Raw genomic sequence first — 18,071 nt, forward strand, 5'->3', positions numbered from 1 at the left:
TAAACTATTTTCGTTTCACTTGTGACCGCAACCCTGACCATCTTCCTATATATCAATTTTTACGGTCAACTATATATACATATATATTTAAAAAATTAAGATTTAAGCTTAGGTCTGCATTTACCTCTTAGACTTTCAATGTTGAAATAAGAGTGGATGTGAACAAAGGGCCCACACTCCCTTTTATAACCATAAATCCCTCCCCATTTGATAGTCTCACTGTGATGTTTTTCCTTATGCAAATAAGTACATTTTGATTAAAATAATAGTTTAAAAAATTTCCTCTAGTTTATTGAAGCTATTGATTCAAAATTTCAGTTTTATTATTTATTCATTTAACCATTGTATCCATGAAATTTTTTTTTCAAATTTTGTAGGAAGGTTTTGCTATATTAAATTTTAATCAGAGTGGTAACATTCAGACTTTTATTTCTTTTACACATATTGTGTTGGTTTTCAGACATCATTTGTTGATGTTTTGGGGCTTTTTCTGTCAACTATTCAAAGCTTACCTTTTAATATATGTTTTAACAGTACAATGAAGTAGGTTAAATCTAGATGCTAGCCACTAGCACCATTTGTGTGTGTGTTGTATAAATATATATATATATATATATATATATATTTGTATGTATTTATATGGATAGAACAAGTATATAATAGAAGAGTTGAGCTAATATATTGAAAATTAGGGAAAAAAGCCTTGAAAAGTCAAGAAATAATATATGAAGAAAATATATAATCTAGGAAAAGGAAATGGAAGTTTGAATTTTGCTACCCTAATAGAAAATTATATTCTACTTTTACTCCCTTGACTTCGCAGGGGAAAAAATGCATAACTCAATAAGTGAAATTTTGACTTGATAATTATAATAATTTAAAAGATTATTTCTGTTCTGATATATAAGGGGAAAAGGTTTTATGTTCTCGTCCAAAGAGTAGTTCAATTTAAACACAAGAATAATAGAAGTCATTGATGCTCTTACTTTATGGTATGTGCATACTTGCATCTACTTTAGGACTTATTTTTATTATAAAAAAAACCAACTAATCATTTTAAAAGTTTTTCTAATGAAATATTAAAATTATGAAATAATTCTAAAGAAAAGAATAGAATGACATTCACAGACAAAGTTTCAAATATTCATCTTCAAAATGAAATAGCCAAATTCAAACTTTTAAAATTTTAGTTTGCCCTTGCCCTTACTTATTTTAGGAATAATGGGCAATACTGTATTTGTTTTTGACGATTGATTGGAATTAAGAACTTCAAGAATTACTTATTATAGTATGGTTATTATTCGACAAAACCTAATAATGTTCTTTGTAAAAAACTAATTTACTAAGCTAAAAAAAAACAAGTTTGTTCAGCACCTACATCTACATTTCTCTGCCTAAAATGTACGTAAATGCTATGAGTAAAGAAAAAAAGACAACTTACGAGATTTCCTAAATTATAATAGCAATCAGGATAATTTTTTCTGTATGTCAAGGCATAGTTGTAACATTCGAGTGCTTCATCATATCTATTTGTATTGGCTAGAACAATGCCCAAATTCATCCAAGCTGCAGCAAAATCTGGTCTAAAAAATTAATCCACAGTTGAAATACTTTATATACCTAACATTAAACAATTATTAAAACACTACATCTAGTTATTCACCTTATCAAAATAGCTTTACGTAGCAAATTTTCAGATTCAGTAACATTTCCATTTTCTCTAAGCACATTTGCTAGATTATTCATGGCTTGTTCGTAATCTGGATATAGTCTAAATCAAAATATTTTTATTTTAACAAAAACATAATATAAAAATATTGACAATCAACTATTGATAAAGAAAAATATGAATGAATAAATTTTATTCTGGGACTAATAACCCCTAAGAGTAAATATATGAGATTAATTGTCCGGCAAACATTTAGAAAGTTCCAGTACACATGTTAAAATTACATAGAAACCATAGTTTAAGGTTTTTATGTAATGCAAGTTAAGAAAAATATGATGATAGACTTTATTAAAAGAATTGACAATGAATTCATAAAGAAAGAACAACTAATTCATTCAAGTGAGCTCTAAGGGAATGAGTCTACAGATTATTTTAAAATCACAATCAATCAGCAGTATGTAGTCCAAAGGAAAATTAAAACCTCATCATAAGTACTTACGAGAAGGGTGTGGTCAGCAAAGATACACTAATAAGCAAAACTTATTTATTTGTGTTGATATTTCACTAGAATGAATGTAAAAATAAATTGTATATTTCCAAATTTGTTAGTTATTATTTCAATTTATTTTTTTAATGTTTCACCGAATTAAAGTTATGTTGCTTTGTTTTTCAGCCCTGATGAAGACTTGAAATTCAGGTCGAAACGTCAGCATGAATAAATAAGTTTTGGTAATTTGTGTATCTTTGGTGACTGCAACCCCAACCGTCCTCTCCTCATATATATATATCTACGGTTAACAATCAATACCTTATTATAAGTACTTATGATATTTTCAACCAGTTTCATAGGTGATTGATTTTTGAACAACTTTAAAACAGCCTACAAATGGTTCCATTCTTAAAGATAACTGAGTAAATACTTAAATAAAGAAGTAACAGCCCAATCTAAGAAACAAATTAAGATTATGAAGAAGTAAATATGTCTTTTTATCATAAATATCTATACATATGTCATAGATACGATATGAAATTAAAAGAGGGTATAACTGTTTGTTTTTAAAAGTAATCTGCTAAATAAAGTGTGAATACAATAGAGCTGGACAAAATTTATTTTAAATAACAGTTGAGAAATAAATCAACGAATGATCTAAACAAATTATTTTATAAATAATTTATTTTATCGTTTTACTTGAATCTTTATGACATAGATTTGATTTTATTTTTTTAATATACAATATTGACAACAAGAAGTTCATTTAATTAATTTTAGTCTGCCAACAGAGATAAAGTTAAGCTAGTTATCTGAGGGCAGGTAATTCAGGTTATTTTTTTTTTTATTAATACATATAATAAAAAAAAATTCGGAAGTCACAAATGAGCTTACTTAATAAAAACAAAAATGAATCAGGTACCAGACAGTCTGAGTTCAATAAAAAAACAGTTTTGTTATTTTTGACACTGATTTGTATCATGCGTGGTTTCACTTGTTCAAGATTCAATTTAAACTGGAATCTCCTGTATAATTTGAAGTCCAAATAATGTTTACATAAATAACACTTATTTAGTTTACAATACTTCATAATAAAATAATTGAAGAAATGAATTTAGTAATTTTCCCGTACCTTTAATTTTAGTATTAAAAAATAAGGAGGATGACGGTAGCAGCGTGGTAATGCGCCTGTCTACAAACCCAAAGCTTGCGAGTTTAAGTCCCTGGCCCAATCTGGGATTTTTTCAAGCATAAATTATACAATACTCACTCAAAGCCTCCCTGGGCATTTGTGAGGTCCGTTAGTCAATGGGTGGCACTCACAAAAGTAGGCGTGGGACTGACTAACCCACCCTATGAAAACCACGTCATGAAACGCGCAATGTATTTCCTAAGTACAACTCATGCGGCCTTGGACCTCCACGGTCTATCACGCCAATAATAATAATTAAAAAAATAGGAAAGTAGATACTATTTATAATTTACATAACATAAAAATGTCAAAGTTTCATTCACTCCTGTTATAAGGGTAATTAATATTATATATTTCTCCTATTCATGGATTTTAAAAGATATTTAGGGACTAATGAAATAGTAACTATTTCAGAAATACATCACTCTAATTCAAAAAATATTTAAATCATTATTTCAAGAAATTAATTCACATAGTTATTCAATTGAATGTGGATAAAATTATTTCCTGAAATATTTCTTTGTTTTCTTTATCAAATACATTATTCAAACTGTACTTAGGTGTAGTATAAATAAAACCATTATACATACAAAATCGCTCTTCTGTAATGTTTTATTGCAATAGTGGGGTCGTTGGAATGTTTTGCAAAATTATAGTGAACCTTTGCATTCAAAGGGCAAACTCTAAGACCAGATGTGAACAAATCCTTTTCATTCCTCCATTCAGCTGCTCTTTGGTGACATCGGAATGTATTGGTAATGAGTAAAAACATCAGCAACACACTGACTAACTGCAAAAGTGTAAACAATATTAAAATAGCAAACTAAATAGTACATTAAAGTATATTTTAATGTAAAAAGTACCAACAGTACTATTTTTAAAGTATGTCTTCAATTGCTCAATTCCAATTGCAATAAGCATGCAATAACCAACAGAAGGTAAATAAAGTATTCTTTCAGCAATAACAAATCCAACTCTGAATGCGATATTAGAAGCTATGGAAAAAGGTATAATGATACAGCAGAGTGCTAACAGAACTTCTCTGAAAAAGAAAAAACAAGTTAAATTAAAAAAACTAATAAATAAATGTGAAGTATGCAAGCTCTATAAAGGGCATAGTAATAGATTTTAATTCTATTTCATATCAAAGAAAGAAAAAATTCCGAAAACTATGAAAGGATGATGAAAAAATAATGAAGATTCTTATAGGTTTACCCTTTAAATACGGACCCCAGGTATGGGGTGAGAAAGTGGTTGATGATTTGTATTTGTATAAATATGATTTGTACATATATAAATATGTATAAACATATATATTTATTTATTTTTTTAGTAATAGTTTTCATTTCTTCTCTTTGATTTGGACTCAAAAACTTTCTTTTTAATATATACGAATAAAAATAAATTTTGCAAAACAAACTGACCAATGTAAACTAAGCGAAAATTTGAGAAAGGTATAGCTCAGGAAGAAAGTCCTCTGACTGGAGAAATACAAGATTAAATACAAAAAGGTTAACCCAAATCATCAAACGAGAAATTTCAGAAATAAGAGCTATTAATAACAACAAGCAGTACAGCTGATAGATGTCTTTTTTCACAGGATTGATTTTAAGAACATATCCTCAATCATGAGTAGTAGGGGCAAGCACATCACAGCCCACAAATAGGGTGCAAGAGCTATGGGGGAACGGACATCACAGCCTGCACATTTGTGACCAGAGCAATTAAAGCAGTGATTCCCAAGCCATGGGTTGTGTTCAGCTGCACATATTTTGTGAGGAATTGTTAAAACTGCCTTATTATTACTTTACTGGATGTTAACCCTAAAAGAGCTGAAAGGTTTTAACTGCTAATTAACTTATTAAAATATGCCTCAGAATGCACTTTGAAGCAACTTAATCATAAAATATTTTGCAGGGGGCTCACCCTTTGACCCAAGTCAGGAGAGGGGGTGGGCCACAGACTTCTATGATTTGGGAACCATTGAATTAAAGGATTAAAATTCTATTTCTTATGAAAAAAAATCTATGTTAAAATGTTTTCAATTGGTTTCAATTTATTGCTTCCAAGATTCAATAATATGGTTATTAATTGTTGTAGAAAATAGGTTTTATTATTTTGTTTGTAAAATAAAACAGTAGATGGTGACACTGCTCTGGCATGGGATAGCTTGGCGTCCCTTGGGTCTAGAACAGTCTGTCGTGGCGTCTATTGGTGTGAACACACTCTCGTCTTTCTTTATAAAACCCTCTCTAAATTCCACAAAATTAATTAGCTCAACAATAAAAGTTAGCATTTGAAAAGAAATAAAGTCAGGTAAGAATTTTACATAGTATTAGGATTATAAAATATTAGTAGGTATGTTTTGTTTAACTTCAAGGTCACATCAATGAACACTGAAATCAGTTGTTGCCAGATCTAATGAATACAGTGGCTACACTATATTTTGAATTTTTGTAACTTGTGTGAGTTATGTTGTGATAGTAATATCAGGAGTATTAATCATTCAAGAATATCATGATGAATAAACTGCATAATTCAGACCAAGATTAGTAATATTTGGTTCTAACTAAGCAACTTATAGCTTAACACTTGTCAGAATTCCATATTTAACTTATTTCTCTGTTTATAACTTATGAATTAAATTAAATGATAAAATATCATGACATAAACCCTTTTAGTGATGACTGAGAGGATAGTAGAACTATGTGAACCGATAAATCATTGTTCAGCACTCAAGGGGTTAAATTTGTTTTATTGTTAGAATGTATGATACACAGATATACAAAGAATAAAATAGATAATATTGAATTTTAGTACTATTTTTTCAATGATATCTAATCGAACCTATTCTGATTCAAACGGGAAGGTTTGATTTTGGCCATTCTTCCTTTTTATATTTGCATAAAATTAAATGATTTTAATAACATACATCACCTTTTTCTAGCTGTAAATGGAAAAGTAACATTAGTTGCTATCAACGATCCAAATACTGTCCAAAAGAAAATAATAGTTAACAGGCGAACATCACTGAATCCAGAATTAATAGTAATTAATGGAACACAGCCCATGGACCAGTCAAAACACAACCACTCGGGACAGATCAAAAGCCAAGCATTTAATGCATAGAGGTAATTATAATTGAGAACCTGGAACATTAGAGAAGATAATGTACCTAATGATTCAGGTAATAACATAAATCAATAAATAGAATCATAACTCATAAATACAATTACAAAGTGAACGGAAGCTGAAAATAAAATAAAATATCAATGTGATTCTTTTAAACAAGCATCAACATATATAATAAAAATAAATTATGAGAAACTGATTTAAAATCCATCCACAAAATCCATTCCACAGAATTCATTCTATGATCAACTTTGACCACATTATAAATTAAATACATCACTATGGAGGAATGTTTGTTAAATGTTTATTTTTTGCTCAGATTCCATATTTAAAAAAAAGGTAATTTTTTATTGAATAGTTAATAATTGTAAACCAGAATCTACTAAAATTTGGTTTGCTTTGATAGTTTATGAACCATGGATTCAACAATTCCCATACAGTTTTCGAAGAGACTCGTCTGAATACTGGGAATAAAATTGCTTACAAATGTTTGAAATGCTTGTATATTTTCTCGTATTATTCTTCAGATTGAACTAAATTTTCCTTGGATTCAATTGCAAATGAATAAAATGGAATTTTCAATATTTCTGAAACATCATTAAGCATATTTTTTTAAAGCCTACTTTAGATCATTATCTTGGTTGGATTTAAAATTATTCTGTTTTTCTATTAGCTGCGCAATTGATTTAAAATTATCTCAAAGTAAATTTACATATATTTCCAAAGTAAAAATACAACCTGGTTTCAATTTCCCAACTCCATCAGCTGCCATTTACCCCATACTATTGCATAACCTCAAGCGTTATATTATCTGACCAAAGTCTTAGCTAGAAGGTGAGTTTTTGGGTTGGAATAGATTGAAATTTGATGATCAAAATTCAAATATTAAACTTAAATTTATTAGAATAGATTTCCTTGAAAATGAAGCCTGAAAAAAATGCTAACCTTTGAAATAGAATCATTAGTTTCTATTAACTTCAGATAGGTTTCCTTCCTTCTGGTAGTTTTATCAGTGTAACCACAATTTATGACATAGATATGCACAGCCTTAGAATTTTTACACATATTATGTTATTCCACTCAATTAAAAAAAATAATGCTATTTATCTTGGCTTTCTGCAATAACTCTTTTCTTTTTTTCACCTCATAATAAACAGATATTAGTCAGATTGATCAAAGGTTATTTTTAATTCAGGAAGTCTTCTACTATCTTTTTAAAACATATTACACGACAAAATATAAGAAATCAAAGTTTTATTTTATAACTGAAACCTTCACAACTCAAAAGATTAATTTGAAACTTCACAAAACAATTGGACCAATTTTATGACCTAAGAGATTTATCTGAATGAATATTTTGAACAAAGCTGTATCTTATGTTCGATAGTTAAGTAAATAAATATTATGTAATTATTTATGATTAATAACATAATGCAAGTTTTGGGTGGACAGATACTTTCTTGACCCAGTCCACATTCACATAAAAAAAATAAAACAGAGGGTATGAGAATTTGGAAAAAGTGTCTTAAAAGAGGAAATCAATAATGGAATGATAGATTTACAGATCCCATTAAAACTAGTATGCCTAGTCCCCATGGGAATGAAGGAAGTGAAGTGTAGGGTACAAGTTTGAGGAATTCATGTAGAGGAACTGTTTGGCATGCCTTCTATTTAACTTCAGTCAAGAGTATTCAAAGAGGAGAGCCAGATAACAGGCGGGTAAGGCAATAATCAACAGGACAGATATTATCCTAGCCTTTGCTGACAACAGCGATCTGATAGGGAGGACTTCTAGAGTGATGAGAGACACCTTTCTCAACCTATAAAGTGAAATTGAAAGAATAGGACTATAAATTAAACAAAATACATGCACAGGAACCCTATAGATGGAGATTGTGGTGACAGACAGGTTCATACTGGTCAGCACACCTTTGAGAAAGAAGGAGATATCGTCTATCTTGGAATTGAGGTGTACTCCAGAAACAACAAAACATGAAAACAATGACAGAAAGTCTCTCAACACCAAAATTATTTTGAATATAAAAGTTTGACATTATGTACTTATGTATTCTAATGTATAAAATTATATTCACAAAATGCATGCAGTACACATAGTAAACCTTACACACTATATTTGTAAAGTAATTAATTTACTTTATTCATACATTAAAATTTTTCTTTGATATACATTTTATGAATAAAATATGTTTATCTTAAAAAATAATATACAATACATTGTAATATAACAAAAATATTTTTGGAAATTACCCTTTCTATGAAACTGTCAGCAAATGAATGAGGATTATCAATTTCCCGAAAAATAGGTTGAGTGAAATTCATAATCCAACATCTAAAGTAAAGTAGAAAACTTCCAGTGAAAAACAACATAATGTGCCTTGCTAAAATCAGTTGATGTTTTTTGAAAAAAGTTGCAACAGACGTTAATATCTTATTGTATGGTAAAATCTTTGAAGAATAAAGATTGAACTTAATCAAATCCAGATTGTTCAGAAACTCAAACGGATGGAATCTAGCAACCATTAAAAGGTCATAAATACAGCATACACCCTGAAATTTTTAAAAGAAAAGGTAATAGAACAAAAATATTAAGATAAAAACAGATTGAAAATATTATTTTATACAGTTATATAATATATAATTCTATCATACAATTATAGTAATTCCTTGTTCTTTACACAACATTCCAACACCCGCTAAAGCTCCAGAAGAAGTTGTAATGGCAATGGTTTTTACAGTACTGTCACTTTTTAATGAGCTACTATAAACCAAGAAGGACAGAAAAGAGAATATTGTACACAATAAGTCAGCTCGTCCAACAATTCCAGCCACCTAGAACAAATAAAAAATAAGAACAAATTCAAAATCGGTTAAAAAATTATCTAAATATAACTAGTCACAAAGTATTTCATTAAAAACTTCCCTCCCTCAAAATCATAATAAAGTCTTATGAAATAAATCTTAATAGTGAGGAGAAATTTATAAATAAATCTAGAATAAATTATTTCAGTTGTGACATAATCTTTTTCTTCTTTAACCAACCCCAATACCTTACAGTGTCAGGACAACCTTGATAAATTTCTTAAAACCTTCTCTATCCGTTGCCAACTTCTTGACTTCACCTTAGGTGAAACCTCTGTTCCTTCCCAGATTCGATATAAAGTCTTACCACTAATTCCTCGTTCATCCACGTGGTCATTCTCCCTCAGTCTTTGTTTTCCACATAAGTTTTGGGAATCAATTGATCAGCATTCTTAGCACATGGCCAAACCAAGTTAATTCTTTTTTATGTATATTTTTACATACCTGTCCTGTCGCTTTTATTATTCTTCTATTTCTCAATCGTTCAAATATAGTTTTACCTAGAGCTTTCCTCAGGAATTTCATTTCTGTAGCTTGTATATACCTTTCGAATTTTTTAATAACCGGCCAACTTTCTGCTACGTAAGTATAAAGACTTGTTTTATACTCCACTTTCCTTTTATCAATTAGTATGTTACAGAGTTGGTGGTATATCGGAATCTAACCTTCCATCATTAGTAATTTTGACTCCAAGATATTGGTACACATAAACCTGTTCCAGATTCAAGCCTTTACAATTTACAGTTCCTTGTTCCCTAGAACCACTTTTAAACATCACTGTGTACTTAGGTTTGGTCAGGTTGATAGTCATTCTTTTCCTCTCTGAGCTTCATCCATGCTTTTGGCTTTTCATGTAAGGCTCCTTTGCTTTCTACAATTATGAGAATGTCAATGACATATACTAAATTGTGGATATACACAGATGCATTTTCCTATATCCTGCTTTTAGTTTCGGGTTTCTTATTTTAGCTCCTAATATTATTCAATCCATGTATGTATCAAAAAGTTGTAGGCTTAGTCTGTTTCCTTGCATTAAAATATTTACTGGTAAAGTAATGGAAAGATATTAAAATATATTATTGGGGATCAGTCAGGTGAAAATATATAACAAAAAAACCAATTTATTTTATTATAATCTAGCTAATAGCGACTTGAAGTCCTTCTTTATAGTCTGAACTAAACATAGGCTAATATAATAAAGAAAAATAACAACTTACTTATTTTGTTCTTTAATTATATTTTTACCTAAATGATCCCTGACTAATCATTGTTTATTATAAACATCAAAGTCAAACATCCATCACTTTTAAAAAATCTGAAGGTATCTTACTTTAAGTGGTTAAAAAAATACCTCCTTTTAAATCAATATCTCAAGACAATTAGTAATAATTTCAATTTTTTTTTTTCTTTTCGTTAAATCATTCAAAAAGGCCTCTAAAACATACTAAATTTAATTGAATAACAAGAAGTTAAAAATTTACCTCATCAATATGCCATTTTGGGAATTAAAGTCTAGAGATCAATATATTCTAAAAAGTGGTGTTTTCACATAATGAATAGTATAACATGAATTAATATCAAGAGTCAGTTGAGGAAGTAAAACCTACAGTTTCAGTATGAACGGGATGCATAGCAAACAACAATGCTGCAACAAAGGCTTTCGATAGCCATAATTTTTTAATATTAAAAAGCTTCCCAAAAACTGGATATGATAATGAAGTTGCTACACCATGTAATAGCAAGTTCAAAAGATGAAAATGAAATGGATCCAACTTTCCCTTGTTCCACCAAACATGAAATCTGCAAAACATAAATAATTATATATGGTTGTTGGCATCAAATAACTAATATCACACCTAAACAGAAAATCACCTAAATGATAATACTGTCAATGGACGATATGATTTATGGCTGGCATTATGAGTTACATATGTACCCCAGAAATCGTGATAGAACACTTCTTCAACGGGAGTATCAAGATCTAAATCTTTATTGTTAATAATGGCTTCTGTGTCATCAAAAACAAAGTCACCATCAATGGAAGAATAGAAAGATAGGAAGCCCAGAATACCAAGCACCAATGCAACAAATGCATCTAGGAAAAAAAAAAGCATTAGGAAGGAATCACCAACGGCAGTTAAAGAAACTTTATTAGCTGATTAGCAATTACCAGATTGGTTAGTGAGAGACATTCTGTCTTAAAGTGCCCAATTTTTTGGGGCATGTCAGAAAAAAAACATCTACGGTAATAAATAATTTAATGATTAAATCCTTAAATAAAAAGGAATAGTGGGATTTATGGTCACTGTTTTAGCTTACTGTCCATCACAGACATGATACTATAAAATAATATATATTAAATACATTGAGATTTATAAACAAACACCTTCCTCTGCAAAAACGGTCATTTTTGAGGAAGGTTTGAAAACAACGTCAAAGAGGTACAGTCTAACAGAAAACCAGTTGAAGGGATTTAAAGATGGAATGAATATACAATTTAAAAAGTATATATCGTTTATATTATGCGTTGATTATTCTGCCATTATACACATCGCAGAATTATTATAAAACACTTCAAAATGATTTCATAATAAATCTATAGTTCCATAATTCACGCTTTCATAACTTTTGAGATCATCAGTTCAAGTGCCGCAAGCAATAGATTCCACAGAGCAGTAACATATCAATCATAATCCAATAATCCTAGGTTTTTTTAATTATTTCAAAAGTACATACAGTAGTAAAAGCCGTCCGTCCATTCCAACTTTTCATGGAGTTGACATCGGCATGGGATTGTCTCTCGATTTCCGCAGAAAAAAATGCTTTATTTAGCCATGCTGCCCAAATAAATTGGGTTGCTATAATACACACCATACCAATCAATCTATGATCGGACATACATACACTACATATGGTTAGTTACATGATATAACAATTTTTTTTTCTTTTTCCTTTTACAATTAATACCCGTATATACTCTAAATACAATATATTTTAATTTGTTTTTGCTATTTTACAATTTTATTCCGTTTAATTGACAATTTCATTCTCCCCATTTCACTCTCTCAGACCTCCACTCTCCAATGATCCGCTACCCATGTTTGATTCGTAAAAACGAATTCATCATTATATAGCAATATAAAATCAAACCAAAGACACAATAGTCATTGCACTAGATCAGTTTTTAAAAAAATAAATTAAAAAACAACCAATCTTTTGGTTCAACAAACAAACATGTTTCTTTTTTTTGTTTATGCCTTGGCTCCTAGGAGGAATAATTAAATTGTGAAATTATACAAACAAAGTATATGTTAGAATGTTTAATGAAAGCTTACTATACAAATACTTATCCTTTTTATAAAATGAACAGAGTCTTAAGTGTTACTAAGAAATTTGGATACAGTACCAGCGAAGAAGAGACCATTGTAGCTGAGGAAGTTGAGGCGTCACCTTATCAACCTTACAACTTGCACCAGTGCCTATAAAATAAAAGGACTAATGCTTTTTGTTAAACAATTGAGGCGAATATTACCGATATTAAAGGAGTTAAAAAGAACAAGTATGCATTGTACAAGTCAGTATAATTGTGACAAATACAAACTACAAAACTAATAGTATTAATTTGTACATCCTTATGAAACAGGACATAAAAAAAAAAAACTATTTTTCTATACAGTTTGTAAAATGCTAATCTTCTTTTAAAAATATTTGTATAACTTTTTGAGAGGTAATTTGAAAAGGTAAGTAAACTCAAGGGAATATATTGAGTTTATGCATTACATAGGTTTTTGATTCATTCTATTATAAAATAGTTGATATAATTCCAATGTAATATCTATTACAGCTTCTTAAATTATTTCTAAAATTGAAACTATTAATGTTCAAAATTATCCAAAAATGGTTATTTAACGGTTTAAAAGAAATACTAAATCGCAATGAGCCCTCTATGGCACACATATCCCACTATCAGGTTCGACAACTCTTGGGGCTTGTGGGCATCCCTGCTTATAAGTTATTATAATGTATTAAATCAAATTAAAATATAATTACCCTGAACCATAAAAAACACCGAGTCTTCAGTAGAGTACTTCGTAAGGAAGTACTGCTTCTGGATCAACTGTTTAACAAAGAGGTAAAATTTATAATCAGGTAAAAATAGAAGTTTTCATGCCTCTATCATATTGAGTGTGTATATTATTGTAGGTTCTGGTTTATACCAGTTTTTAAATGCCCAATTCCCTGATGTATGGAAAGTTCTAATTGGTTTTATCATTTATTTAGGCACAACTATTATTTCTACGTAATCTGTATTTAGTTAGCAGTGACATTTCTGTTTTGACACGTAATGATAAGTTTAGTTTGAATGTAGTCACTTGTTGGATTATCTTTATCAACTTCTACATGACATGACATTTTAAAAATAATAATTCGGTCTCTCCTATTTTCTGTTTAATGCCTGCAGGTTTGATTAATATGACTTGTGCCGTATGTTATCTGTGAGGTATATCTGATATTGGTTAATTTCTCTGACTTTTTGACGAAATCATTTAATTCCTTATGGAGGCTTTATACCGGCAAACCAGTTCATTGGTTCATGAAACAGAAGAATGCTTTCAAAATTTAGAAAAACAGAAAGGTACAAACACAGATTCTGTTGAAGCAGAAATTCAGGCCAGAATAGATACTATTATCAGGTATCACTTTTAAATTGGATATTATGTACTGCCTAATATTATTTTAACATGCTTATAATTTTATTTCTTTAAATTCTACCAGATGTTAAATATTTTACAATCTTCTATTGTTTTGATTTCAATAAAAAACATGGTATAAATATAATCTTTTCTATTTCTTGAGACTGGTATTTATTGTTTAAATAAATCAATTGGTATCGATGTTAAGTCTCAACACTCTTTAATATCCCGTCATAACAATCCCATTTTTATTGTCAGATTACCCTTGAGGATGGCCAAATTGGCTGAAACGTTGGACTGTTGGTGATATAATAGTGTTGAGGCTTAACATAGATACCAATTGATTTATTTAAACTTTTACTATGCTAACATTTTTGTTTATTATGTCATTTTACGTTCAACCATAAGTTGTTTACTATGACTTAATATCAACATTGTTCTTATAAGAAACAGATTTCGTAAACATTCTTTCCAGAATTATTAAATAGACCTTTGAAAAGCTAGCAATGCCAAAAACATGAATTCATAAAACATTTCAGTGACCATGTTTTACAACTAACCACCTCATTTATTGTTATTTGTTTTCAGTTACAATAAATTTACTTAATTAGATTCATGTATAATTTTGCAAAGTGATGTTTTCTAATTTTCTGTTACAATGATTTTATTTATTCCAGTTATTTTAACATTTATTGGTGGGTGTTATGTCTAATTTATGTCCTTTAGTACTTACAAACGTGTAGATTTGATTCTGTATTTTTTTCTTATTAAAAGAATGGAAAACTCTTGAATTAGATTACACATTATAATGTAGTAGTAGATTTATATAGTTTATATAAAGTATTTTGTTGAGTATGCTTGCACAATTGATGCAAATTTGATCCATTTATGTTTGTATGATTTCTGTTTTGAATGGAATTCATATGTTTATTATTTTATATATTTATTGATTTTGAATTCAGAAACTGAATATGTTTAAACGTTTTAAAGAGCTCATTATCAATTAATCCAAGATGCACAATCATATTTTAATTATTTACAATAGAGTTAAAACATTTCAGGGGTGTCCGTCTGTACCTAGTTTGATAGGATCATAATATTATTTGGGTCTGTCACACCAAATTACATTATCTGTCTCCTTTTTTTAATCAAATCTTACATTCCATATAATGCATTTATTACTGTACTTATTTATTTATATGGGATTGTATTATATAACCTTTAAAAACATAAGATCAGAACATTGAAACCTGTGACAAATAATTATTAGTATGAATCCCTTATACCTATCTGACATGGTCAGAGTTGATAAACAATCAATAAATCGTATAAACATCATACTAGCACTTCAGAGTGTGTTAACTGTTTAATGAGTAGTAGTCTTATTTAACCCACCTATGTACAATGCTGAATTTTTTTAACTGTTTTGAATTGAAACTTTAGTCTGGTCTTCAGGTGGGAGATTTACTGTCCCTGCTCATGAAAGATTTAAGTCTTAATTGTTAAAATTTGTGTTCCTATAAGTTTCTATGTGAAATTGATAGATTTATATCAGGGTAAAGAGTATCAAGTTAAACACTTAGTAGTTTCAACAATAAATTACAACAAAGTTTTTTATTACAGTAATTCTGAAGTGCTGGTATTTGTGTTTGACAAATCCTGATTTATTATTATTTGCTAAACATGGAGTTATGTGGGAATATTGCATACTATGATATCTCTCATGATATTTAGGTACAATTTTGTTTTAGATAAACTCTACTGTTTTGGGTAAATAAAATGTTTATGTCCAACTCTAATAGCCTTTCAAGAACTGGAAAAACTAATTTCTATGTCAATGGTAGCCTTCCTTCATCATTATGACAGTTAAAATATATGTGATACGCATACTAAATGCCACAGATATCAAGTTCCCAAGAACTGCTGGAAAATATTCGAGTGTTTAGTTTACAATCTTATCAACCCGGACTTCATCTGCTTCACCTTTTTGACCTTTCTTTATGAGATTTTTACATTGTTCTTGCCTTTGATAATTTTTCCTTTACACATTTGATCCATCACGTAACTTCAAATTCATCAAGCATTTATCGAGGGCTTGCAATATTCTTATAAGCTTTTGGACTGATGTGACATTCCACAGAACAGTTACTGAAAACTTTTTTTAATGCATCATCTTGTTCATGACATTTAATCTGGCTGAAAAGAATAGCATCATTGATGGTGACTATCAACACCACAGGTGTTGGCGGTCATTGTTGATTCTCTTGACTGCCTCCCTACAAAACAGATACAAAAGACTTATCTTGCTCCAAGAGGATGTGGCCTAAGGTTGCTTAATTTCTTAATTATGACAATTAAATATTTTGTTATTAGCAGAATTAGGTTTTTACTAGTCATGAATTTATTTTTTACTCATGTTGATATTTTCTTATTTTTTTAGTAATTGTGAAAAGTTAGATATCTTGGTGCATAAGGAGCCTTTCAGTAAGAGGCAAAATGCTAAGCTTAGCATTGATCAGCTGAAATATGACACTAGGCATTTACAGGTAAAACAATTGTTTTAGTTTTAAAAATGCTTCATTGTTCATTTGTTATATTTTTATTGGAATATGATTAATTGACCTTGTGTAATATCTAAAAGGAGGACTGTCTTCCTTTTATGTATTACACACGTGCGGTTGCAGTCAAAAGAATCAAACAGTAGCTAAACTATTTATTCTGAGACAATACTTTGCCCCACTTTACAGGGCTTCAGTTATTTCCAGGGTTTTAGTTATTTTTATGGCTTTAGTTATTCCTCTATTTTCCGTCTTTTAGTGTGTACTGTATTTTTATATTTCTTTTTTATCTACTTTAATACCATTTTATTTACTTAGTACTTATTCATTTACTCTACTCATTCAGGGATTCAGTTATTCTTCAGTTCTTATGGCTTTAGTTATTCCCTTATTTACCATCTTTTAGTGTGTACTGTATTTTTATCTTTCTTTTTTATCTACTTTAGTACCTCTTTATTTACTTACTTAGTACTTTTTTATTTACTCTAGTCATTCAGGGCTTCAGTTATTTTTATGGCTTTAGTTATTCCCTTATTTTCAGTCTTTTAGTCTGTACTATATTTTAATATTTCTTTTTTATCTACTTTAGTACGACTTTATTTAATTACTTCGTACTTTTTCATTTACTCTAGTCATTCAAGGATTCAGTTATTTTTATGACTTTAGTTATTCCCTTATTTAACGTCTTTTAGTGTGCACTGTATTTTTATATTTCTTTTTTATTTACTTTAGTACCACTTTATTTACTTACTTAGTACTTTTTTATTTACTCTAGCCATTCAGGGATTCAGTTATTTTTATGGCTTTAGTTATTCATTTATTTTCCGTCTTTTAGTCTGTGCTGTATTTTTATATTTCTTTTTTATCTACTTTAATACAATTTTATTTACTTACTTAGTACTTTTTAATTTACTCTAGTCATTCAGGGCTTCAGTTATTTTTATGGCTTTAGTTATTTACCGTCTTTTAGTGTGTACTGTATTTTTATATTTCTTTTTTTATCTAATTTGATACCAATTTATTTACTTACTTAGTACTTTTTTATTTACTCTAGTCATTCAGGGATTCAGTTATTTTTATGACTTTAGTTATTCCTTTATTTAACGTATTTTAGTGTGCACTGTATTTTTATATTTCTTTTTTATCTAGTTTTTATTTGTTATTATTTCCATTTTCACTAATTGTCTAATACTTTTTTGTGATTCTTGTTTTTTTTATAATTTTCACTGTACATTTTATTTTTATTTCTTTTAATTTACTCTGTTCTTTTTTATATAAAATTTCACATCTTTATGAAAATTTAAAACTCTAAAACATTTTTACCCATACCTTATTACTTTTATTTCATATTATCTATTCTCTGAGTTTGTTACATAATTTTAGTTGCTTGTATCTTTTTTAGCACTGACAAATCCCTGCAAAGTTGGGCGAAACGTTGGCTCACAATAAATAGTTT

General features: G+C 29.1%; 2 protein-coding genes across 6 annotated transcripts in view; one reads left to right on the forward strand and one right to left on the reverse strand.

Annotated features, from left to right (window-relative positions):
- Nucleotides 1-13,553, reverse strand: part of LOC106688136 (protein O-mannosyl-transferase TMTC4) — an 18,890-nt gene extending 5,337 nt beyond the window's left edge. Inside the window, exons 1-10 of one of the 5 annotated variants that reach the window (XM_014432453.3) lie at nucleotides 11,534-11,786; nucleotides 11,236-11,458; nucleotides 10,971-11,163; nucleotides 9,154-9,333; nucleotides 8,752-9,051; nucleotides 6,289-6,500; nucleotides 4,219-4,393; nucleotides 3,942-4,141; nucleotides 1,664-1,771; nucleotides 1,442-1,583 (exon numbers count right to left, since the gene is read on the reverse strand). In XM_014432453.3, coding sequence (XP_014287939.1) covers nucleotides 1,442-1,583; nucleotides 1,664-1,771; nucleotides 3,942-4,141; nucleotides 4,219-4,393; nucleotides 6,289-6,500; nucleotides 8,752-9,051; nucleotides 9,154-9,333; nucleotides 10,971-11,163; nucleotides 11,236-11,458; nucleotides 11,534-11,555 — 1,755 coding nt within the window. In that variant the 5' untranslated portion in view covers nucleotides 11,556-11,786. Of the gene's footprint in view, nucleotides 1-1,441; nucleotides 1,584-1,663; nucleotides 1,772-3,941; nucleotides 4,142-4,218; nucleotides 4,394-6,288; nucleotides 6,501-8,751; nucleotides 9,052-9,153; nucleotides 9,334-10,970; nucleotides 11,164-11,235; nucleotides 11,459-11,533; nucleotides 11,787-12,099; nucleotides 12,253-12,769; nucleotides 12,844-13,413 lie in introns of those variants that run through there. The other 4 variants (XM_067046858.1, XM_067046857.1, XM_014432454.3 and 1 more) reach the window with 4 other exon arrangements.
- A 125-nt stretch (nucleotides 13,554-13,678) lies between these two features.
- Membrin (golgi SNAP receptor complex member 2) overlaps nucleotides 13,679-18,071 on the forward strand; it is a 9,420-nt gene continuing 5,027 nt past the window's right edge. The window contains exons 1-2 of the mRNA XM_014432458.3: nucleotides 13,679-14,057; nucleotides 16,498-16,603. Coding sequence (XP_014287944.1) covers nucleotides 13,921-14,057; nucleotides 16,498-16,603 — 243 coding nt within the window. The 5' untranslated portion in view covers nucleotides 13,679-13,920. The remainder of the gene's footprint in view (nucleotides 14,058-16,497; nucleotides 16,604-18,071) is intronic.

Source organism: Halyomorpha halys, unplaced genomic scaffold, assembly GCF_000696795.3.
Source record: "Halyomorpha halys isolate HHAL.00 unplaced genomic scaffold, Hhal_1.1 Scaffold1061.1, whole genome shotgun sequence".
Taxonomy (NCBI): Eukaryota; Metazoa; Arthropoda; class Insecta; order Hemiptera; family Pentatomidae; genus Halyomorpha; species Halyomorpha halys.